Source organism: Triticum aestivum, chromosome 7D (genome assembly GCF_018294505.1).
Source record: "Triticum aestivum cultivar Chinese Spring chromosome 7D, IWGSC CS RefSeq v2.1, whole genome shotgun sequence".
NCBI lineage: Eukaryota > Viridiplantae > Streptophyta > Magnoliopsida > Poales > Poaceae > Triticum > Triticum aestivum.
In genome coordinates, this window is record NC_057814.1 from 36,642,732 (window position 1) to 36,652,396 (window position 9,665).

General features: G+C 43.2%; 1 protein-coding gene across 6 annotated transcripts; it reads right to left on the reverse strand.

The window, feature by feature from the left end:
* Positions 1 to 2,797: 2,797 nt before the first annotated feature.
* LOC123169959 (uncharacterized) lies at positions 2,798 to 5,774 on the reverse strand. 6 transcript variants are annotated; one of them, XR_006484991.1, is made up of 4 exons: positions 5,419 to 5,774; positions 5,096 to 5,241; positions 4,082 to 4,133; positions 2,798 to 3,427 (listed from the first exon to the last, which is right to left on the reverse strand). XR_006484991.1 is itself a non-coding variant. In XM_044587811.1 (3 exons), exons 1-3 carry the CDS (start codon positions 5,656 to 5,658, stop codon positions 2,827 to 2,829), a joined length of 987 nt encoding a protein of 328 aa, XP_044443746.1. In that variant the 5' UTR covers positions 5,659 to 5,774; the 3' UTR covers positions 2,798 to 2,826. The 6 variants fall into 6 exon arrangements, 3 of the variants coding, with proteins under 3 accessions (XP_044443746.1, XP_044443748.1, XP_044443747.1); XR_006484990.1 differs by lacking the exon at positions 4,082 to 4,133 and having other exon boundaries at positions 4,862 to 5,241; XR_006484989.1 differs by having other exon boundaries at positions 4,082 to 5,241.
* Positions 5,775 to 9,665: the final 3,891 nt, after the last annotated feature.

Here is a 9,665-nt window from a genome sequence, read left to right on the forward strand (position 1 = left end):
ATAACAGAGGTTCTGGCCGCCTCGCCTCGGGCCTCGTCGCTGCAGGAAGTCTCGGGGTTCCCTGTGGCAGCTAGCCATGGGACGGGGGAGACTTAGGTCGGAGTTGGGGAATTCCAAGATGATTTTGTCTAATCACTTAGAGAATAGAGGGTTATCTGCTAATTGCGCTTAAGTGGATGGTTAAGGATCCCACCTTTAATCGGTGGCGTTCATTACAGATCTGAGGGTCCACGTAGGAATCTTCAGATTTTCACTGAGTACCTATTTCCACTAGATACTTCACCAATATCAAGCATGCAATGAGATCTAATTCTGCCTAAAAGTTAAGTTAATGCAAAGCAGCACATGAACAATCTGAAAGAACAATCAACAGTTAAGTGGTTTCACTAGTACAGACTATAGAACTACAAAAACAACTGCTCACCCAAACATTTTACAAAAAAAAACAATTGGGATGGGACTCTTCCCAAATGGTTCTGCCAACATAGTTTTTGGATATTTGTGCTACTAGTACCTATGCGTGATGTGGCTTAATGGGTGTTACCAGTTACTCTGTTCCTACCATGGAGCAGAGCTCCTGCAGGTTGCACAACCGGACAGCAAACCTTCACACCGATTAAGCCACAAGAAATCAATCTGAAGATCAATGAAACTCAGTATTTTCTGCACCAAGACTTGAGAGAGCACGTCACAATGATGAGGACCAATACGAACCTGGGGCGCAGCTACCCTAGGCAGGATGGCTGTACTCGTGCTTGCTCTGCTTAATCCACCTGTAGGTTGGAGACGAACTTGCTCGTTGCAGCAGACGATTCTTGCGACCTTCCCGCCCAATCGCCGCCGTTGGCCCCAACGCCTACACCAGCCGGTCTCTATCCCGACCTCCACGGCCTCCAATCGCCCGACCGCCCGCTCGCCGAGTCCCCGTCAGTCCGCCCACCAAGCCAATCGATCCCCGTTCATGTGATTGAGGCGATGCACATCAGCGAACGGATTGGAGGGATCCCATTAGATGGATTGGGATGGATTAGGAAGTGGAAGAAGAGAAGTGGAGAGATGGCGGCATGGGCGAGGAGAAGTGGAGAGAGGGCGGCGTGGCGGAGTGATTGGCGGGCATTTTTTTTCCAATAATAAGAGCACTGGCGCGCTATTTCCTGGCGGCAAATGGAAAATAGTTGCCCCAAATGCCAAAATGATTTCCTCCAAAAAATTGAGGGGAAAATGATTTCCTCCAAATGAAATAAGGGAGAAAAAGCCTATTTAGTTGTGTTGTACACAAACAACCAAAAAATGGGCCAGGTCACGTGCTCTATTTTTATTATTATTAGCATACATTGTGAAATGTTTTCTCCTAGAAAAAGTAGAATTCCATTGTATTATAATGTATAATGAATTTTTGCGTCTAAGGGCATCTTCAATGCCAACCCCCAAACCGTCCGCATACGTCTAGACTGCGCGGTGCGGACATTTTTTGGCGTCCAACACGGTGTTCTATCGGTCCGCTCGGCGGTCCGGACACACTTCTTCCCAAAAACCGCAAACAAAGTGGGGGGGGGGGTTGCGGCGTCCGGACCGCTGCCACGTCCGCTTCTGACTACCCTGGCCGGCCCAAAAATCCCACCTGCCTCTCCTGCACTTTCCATTGAACGCCGACGCCGCTTGCTGCACCGCATTCATGTCGGCTCAGAGCATGCATCGGCTCGCATTGATGCCCGTGATTTGACCGAACGAGAGGGCGGCACTGACGGACATGACCACTCGGGCGTAGCCGCTTCAATGCGGACGTTGCGCACTGAGAAACCAACTCCGTCCGCTGCGCCGCATTGTAGTAGGCTGACTGCCACTTCGCCTGGCCTGGTCGTGGCCATTTAAGCCGTGCGCAAGCGATACATAGAGCCCCCCCCTCCCCGACCACCGTCCCCTCCTCCACCCTGTCACCATCCCCGAGCCCAGCGGCGATGTGAAGTTCTCGTTCTCCATGTTAGTAGGCAGAGGCGGTGGAAGTCCCTTGTCTGGCAGCAGCGGCCCCATCTTCTCGTGGAGGCCCCACGTGAAGGAGGAGCCACCTTCCCCGATGCGTGCGTCCGCATGAAACGGGAGTCAACATCCCCCCAATGCCTCTGCCACGTGAAGGATGAGCCCGCATTGACAGACCCTCATCGCCGCCACGCCGCAATCGCCGCCCGATAAAGGAGGAGCTTCCACCCGTGATCATGAAGGAGCGTGGTGCATCCTCCACTACCTCGGAGGAGGTGGTTATGGCGGTGCGTCGGGCTCGAGGGCCATCGTATTTGAGGAGGAGCGCGCGGCGAGGCAACAGGAGCGGTACGGCTGGCGCAATGCCGCTCCCCGCTTTGCGTTCGTCAAGAGCGACGTGCCACCGGAATGGGTCCCCAACGACCTGGACCTTGCTGCCGCGTGGGCGCTCGACCGCTCCGTTACGACCGCTGAGACAGCCACCGGGCGCCGCAGCAGGAGGCGGAGCATGGTTGTCCTTGTGTCAAAATTTCATAATCCATATGGATACTTATTTGGGTTCAATTTTTTTGCCAATAGGCGGTGAATTGGTTTTTCAATTTTATCTTTTATTCTGTTCAGCCAAAACCATTGAAAATTTCCCACAATAATAATCATATGGTTGTCGTAAACCTCGGAAAAGCATGCAATCATTGGGGCATGCATGAATTTTCTCGTAGTCAAGGCCTAAGCCACGGATGATTTGTTGTACCTCATAGTACTTCTTTGGTAGTTGTGCCTGTGGAAGTGCATCAGACAAAACACCAAGTAGCGTTGTAAATGATTCTTGTGACCATCCATGTAAGCATTTCATGTGATACAAGGTGATGAGAAATGACAACTTAGAAAATGCTTTACATCCAGGGTATAACTCTGTGTTTGCATCCTCCAAGAAGCTTGCATACGTATTAGGTTTCTTCCTTGTTTGAGCATCTGCATTCTCATCCTCAACTGAATTAGGTACCATATTCTCAAATTCAACGCATCTAATTCACCATCAGATGTGCTTGATAAAGATTCACAACTGTTAGCCATAGCAAAGACAGCACTTAAGAGTCCTGGCATGTCATCCATCCTTCCATGGTTGCCTTCTCCAACAACATTCCTTGGGATGCCAGGAATAGAAAAATTGCCACTGTTATCTGATACATGAGCAAATGCAAATGATGGTTCACTGTAATCCTCTCCATGGCAAACCCACTTAGTGTAACCTTGAAGAATACCATCACATCTCAAGTGAGTTTTCACTCCATCATAACTCTGCATAGCTTTATTTCGGCAATTTACACAAGGACAGAGAATTCTATCACCAGCTGGAACATCATGGAATGCAAAAGACAGAAATTGTTCGACACCATCTTTGTAAGCAGCACTAGCTCTTGGTTGACTCATCCAACCTCGATCCATCGCCCTTTGATATGCCGAAGTAATTAAACAAAAAAAACATATGTCAGTGTATAACTTCACATGTGTTATTTAAGAGATGAAAGCTGATTTAAATCTTTTTGCAAGAAAAGCATGGAATACATAGATATTTTAATTCAATGATTGGATCCTAAAATATTTCATCAACCTTGAATTGAAAAACATCAAAAGAAATGTGCCATTGTAGGTTTAACTAGTATGCAAAGACGCCACTCAGTTCAATACAATTGCACATATGCTGCCATCTTTCTCCCCCTAATCCCAACTCTGGCTACATCGAAAGGAAACACACACCACATGAAAAACAAAAATATAAAATAGGACACATGATTGATATTATATATGCAGGGCCTTCAATTATCTAGAAATATTTACTCTTTCTAATTGCTGTAGGGACTTCTTTCCTTCTGCAAAACTACTAAGATTGTTGGACTATCTAAGTATCCAAACTGAGCATAAAAACCATATAATAGGGTGCTTTAAAAAACAACTGTGTTAATTTCCCTGCTTTATATCATCATGTTATTGATGATCTTGTGCATCTCAGGTAAGCACCATATACAAAAATCAAGGTACAACAGAAGGTAAAAAAGGCCAATGATCACAGTCAGTATTATTATATATACAGTTATCACCATACTGGAAATACACTCCTTCCCAATTACAGAAACCTGGAGGATATGTGCAGCCACCTGAATGAAAAATGAAAAGCATGTATAAAAGGGCGTTTGCAATGCAATCTAAATAATTAGTGGGCTGCACTGCATACACGTCATATCTATTTGTTCTAAGGATAACAGGAAAAGGGATATTAAGTTGGACTGATTAACAAGTCAGATAAGACATCATTGAACAAGAAACAGAGAACATATGTGATGATCTACAATACTAGATTGAAACTTAAGACCAATTTAACACCCTAGTTTGGTTAAAAGCTTACTTTGCCACAACTAAGCCAAAAGTAGTAATTGTTACCCCTCAGGACAGAGTGTGGCTTGCCACAAAAGTGTGGCCAAAATATACTCCTTAATCATGTGACTAGTAAAGTCGCAAGCCACAACTGTGTCAGCCAACCGAACACTCACTCACCTCAGAAATTATGTGTGCCTAACCATAGGTCTGGCAACATTTGGCTGGAAACCAAACAGTCCCCAAGTGACTTGCAATTGTTGAAGGGTAGCCGGTCGCATATTTTTACAAAGTTAGCAAGCAGGGCCTAAGAGAGTAATTATCAAACAGTGCATTCTAATGCACACGATCAGTTGCTGCATGTGTTTACACCTTCAGGAAAAGGGGATTTTTAGGATACACTACCACTTGCCTCATTGGCGCATGGTAGGATACGCTGAAAAGACAACTTAGGTGAGTGGCATGTTGCTGATTTATTTATAAAAAATCCTGGAAGATTGCAGCTACTTACTTGCATTATGGAAGTTACTGTGCTCTTCAGTGTTATAAGCATGATTCAGCTTCATACATGCTACATATATTGTTTCAGTACCGAATAGGTTGTCCACTTTACATCCAATGCTTGATACTTCTGGACAAATGGTATGTCTCTCTAGAATTTAAACTCAATTCTTAATGATACAACAAAATAGATAAAAACATGCCAAAAACTTCAAGAAAAGAGTATGGGATACAAAAGAGGTACTTTCTCGAGTTGAGATTGAAGGCGGGTTGTTTGAAGCCAAAGGCGGTGGTCCAATCTATGGTTGTTCCAATTTGTGGAGTTGATTCAGTCCAACTGAAACACTGGGTGTTGAAACTTGCAATGAAATATATCTTCCTCTTCTTTTTCTACAAAATGAAATGAAATTGATATTAAAATGCATTCCCTTCCAAATCAACAATATGTTATACATATACACAGTCCCCTGCATATTCGCTGATACACAATTTTTCAGTTCAAATTTAATTTCATTTTCATCATACACTGATAGGAAGAACAGAAGAGAGAGCTTTCTCAGAAAATACCCCTGTCCCAGCCTGCTTGCTGTTTGTTGACAGCAAGTCCTGTCCTGGGCGGCAGAGTCCGGCCGAGCAGGCGAGCAGCCCGGGATTGGCAGGAGCAAAGCGCCAGAGCCGGCGCGGCAGGCGGCGGCCACCGGCAGGAGCAGGCGTGGAGCAGCACGTCCCTAGCGACCAGGCAAAGGGCCGGGGACGACCGAGGAGCGCCGGAGCAGAGGGGCCAGGGGCAGTCCTTGCGGACGGCATTCACTGGCGGCGGACGCGGCGCACTGGCAGGACTAGTTGCAGGAGGCAGGAGATGGAGTTGGTTGTTGGAGGCTATGGAGATTGGGAGGGGGCGCATGGGTGGAGGAGGAGCCAGGCCGTCGTCGGCAGCGGCATAGATGGGCGGCTCAGGACGTGGCGGCGGGTAAGGTGAAGGAGGGCGCGCGCTGAGTTCGGTACGTGGGCTCGTTTTACTGCATAGATGGGCCCCGTAATTTCCTTTTTCTGCAAAAAAATACTTTGGTTTTATTATTTATTTGTTAAACTCTTTCATGTATCCTAAAACGTCTCAAAAATCGTCTGTACCTATTTACACATGTAAAAAATAATAAATGATATATACCCTAAAATTACGATTTGTGACCGTACTTATATCGTCTTAATAAGCATGCCTACGTACTAGATGCTTTCAGTATAGAGACGAATATAAAAGCGTCTTAGAAAAAACGTGCCTACTGACATGTTTTGTTGTAGTGTGCGTAGGTCGGAATTTTTTTGTTTTCTGCTGCGTTACCCTTCAGTGGTATCAGAGCCGTGCTATGCGTAGATGCAGGTTGCGGTCTAGAATACATAGAGATGTATGGGTATTGCATAATATAATTAGGTAGTAGATGAGATCTATTGCTGAAAATTATTTATGCGGGTGACAGATGAAATCTGTTACCCGATGTTCTTGTTGCTTTCCTAGAATTTGCGTTTTCTCAATCTCGAGAAAGCATGGTGGAATTTGACAAAGTTCTGGCAATCCATGATCCTGATTGATCATGGAAGTGCTATCAGTTCTTTGGGTTCTGCCGTAGTCAAAAGAAAGATGAAATTCGCAGACGACAGGGCAATGCAGATATGATCTGCACGGGGGTCATGCATATGACGAAGTTTAGTATGGGGTTCGAGATTTTATTGTCTCGTGCTTCATACACCCTGCAAAGTTAATCTGGCGACATGAACTATCATACTTGATGATGAACATTGGTCACTGCGGTTTAAGTCAAAACCTTAGAAGCTACGTAAAATAAATTTTGCATAAACCGATTAGAGGCGTCTAACTTGGTTTTGCAGGATGTGCATGTGATGTGGTATAGCAGTGCTCATACTAATTCGATTATGTATGAGATGACTATATGATGTAATTTGATTAACATGACCTGCGTGTCATGATTCGGCATGATGGCTGGAGCCATATGATTGCACTTTAATGACCTGCGTGTCAACCTTTTTGTAATGCATTATTTTGTTAGCTATAGAGATAACAATATTATCTGGTGCATTGACAAGGTGGTGGCAATCTTCGCGAAGGTGAACACCGACGCGAATGCCGAAGACGAAGAAATGAAATACTTCTCCGTCAGAAAGGGCTATACCATATCATGCTATTATGAATTGCCTGAGATGTTTATCCCTTATGATGCACCCTTCTTGATTGCGCGGTAGTCGATTTTATTAGGGTGATCTCTCACTTAAAATATCAAGTAGTTAGTGTTCTCCCAAGTGTAGCACCGTCACGGCACCTATCTTTTCGGGGTGCGCCATGGATGCATGGGTACGAACGATTAGAGAAGTGTGAGGCGGGTGAGGTCAGACCTCGCAGCAAGATCACTTGGTTGTCTTGACGTTCATGGCAGGATCGTCCTGAGCTCGGAACACACGCATCGAAAGATGAGCAAGAGTCACATAGAGATGTGATCGGCAAGTTGGCCTACCGATTAAAATTCCCGTTATGAGATGATGATTCTATGGCGATGAATTGAAGTCTGGATCTTGTATCACTCAAAATTAATTGTGAGAGATATTGATTTGAGTGGGAGCGCACTGTTGAATTAACATGTTTAATTCTCAGTGCAATTAATTATGAACACTGTCTAAGTGTTTCTTGCATAATAGTTGTAGAATAATGGCTCGCATTTCCACCTTCCCTATTAAAATTGAATAGCTGTTAAATATCTGGTTAAAACTTTACGATTGGTAACGTAATATGAGGATTGTCCTCAAAAGTGCCGAGAAGGACTTTGTCCTATCGCATGCTTTCCGTATCCTCCCGCTAATGCTATGGATCATGTGACTCTCGTCCTTCGATCCAAAAGCTAGAATTCTGTTACGGTCAAGTGGAATATGTTTGCTTCCATGAAACCCAAACTTCGAAAGTTGGGATAGTTATATGATATTCATGGAACTGAAAATTATTTTCAGATACAAACAAAGCAATGTTTGTTTGCAAGTATTAGTAAAAGTGTTTACTATGCATTTAACTGTTGGGAAAGGGATCTAGAAGAACGCCTGTTATATAATGAAAGGTGAATAAAACAACAACTTAAAGAGAAAGGAAGTGTCCAAAGGGTGTTAGTATGACTTACACGCCTAGGAAGTCCGGGGCTAATGCCACTCTTAAGTTGGGTGCTTCTTCTGAGAGTAGGAGAAATACTAAAAGTTAAACTGTTAGAAGTATAAAGGCAAAAGGAAAGAAGACTGGAATATCCAGCTCATGTATGAATGTCATACAAGTTTTTGATGTATAGAAGGCTGGTCAAAGATATAGTTCTTGCGAATTATGGTTTAACATGTTAATCACTAATTCTTGGGTATTGTGAGTTCATCACAAAATTGCCCGCTTGATTGCATTCTGTTGCAACTCGATGTAAGAACTACTATGGCTTGAAAGACTAGCTAGAAATGAGGTTAAGGTATACATAGGGAACATAGTAAATGTTACTATACCTTCCATCGGTGTATTGCCGTCTGTATTTATTTTCATAATTCATTTAGGGTTTTACAAACTCTATCCCATTGCATAAGGTATCTTGCAAGAAGGTTGTTCATAAGAGAACTTTTTATGTTCGATGTTATGAATAACACAAGGGCCATACTTTCATTATAAATGAGATGTATGTTATGAATATTGATAATAATACAATGCCTCTGGGTTTACTTTCGTAATTCATTTTAGAGTTTCATTCACTCTAGCCCATTGCACAATGTTTGTTGCAAAAGAGTTGTTCATAAAAACAACAATTGTCGTTAAGTATTATGAATAACATGAAGGGCCATGCTTCCATCCAAGATGGCATGTATGTTATGAATATTGATGGTAATATGATACATCCATAACACTGACGCTAAATGTCACAAGACTAAAAGAATACCACACAAGTGTGGCACTACATTTGGTCACATTGGAGAGACCCGCATGGAAAATTCCATTATGATGGATTTTGAAGTCTTTTTGATTTTGAATCATCTGACACTTGCAACTTTCCTCCGAAAAGTGAAGTGACTAAAATACCGTTCACAGGCCATAAGGAACGAACAACAAACTTATTAGTGATCATACATTTGATGTGTGTAGTCCGATAAGTGTTGTTAGTGGTGGATTTATTTATCTTCAGAAATGACTCAAGTAGATATATGGATATTTACTTGATGAGACGTAAGTCTGGATCTTTTGAAATCATTCGAAAGGTTCTCAAAAATGAAGTAGAAGTTATTGTAACAAGAAAATTATGTTTCTGCAATTTGATTGCACAAAGGAATATTTGAGTTACATGTTTAGCGAATGTCTGATGAGTTGTGAAAGGGGTTTCATAACTTGCACCTCCCGGAACACCACTGCAAGTGGAAAGTCTGTGGAGATGTAATCAAACCATTTATGACATGGTAAGGTCAAAGATGACATAAATAAATTTGTCATTATCCCTTTTAAAGTGATGCTTTAGAGACTGCGGCTTTTACACTGAAAAGAGCTACATCGGGTCTGTTGAAATGAAGCCGTGGTATGGTACGCCCAACCATGTTATATCTTTTCTTAACATTTGGAAAATGGGGCTTGTGTAAAAGGTTACAAACCTATTCCAAATCAGACAAGTGCTACTTTGTAGGTTATACCAAAATGTTGGGTATTCCTCCCTCACTATACCGAGGCAAATAGTTTTGCCGCGAAATCGTGTGCTTTTAAAAAGAATGGTTCTTTCAAAAAGGTGAGTGGGAGAATAGTGCAA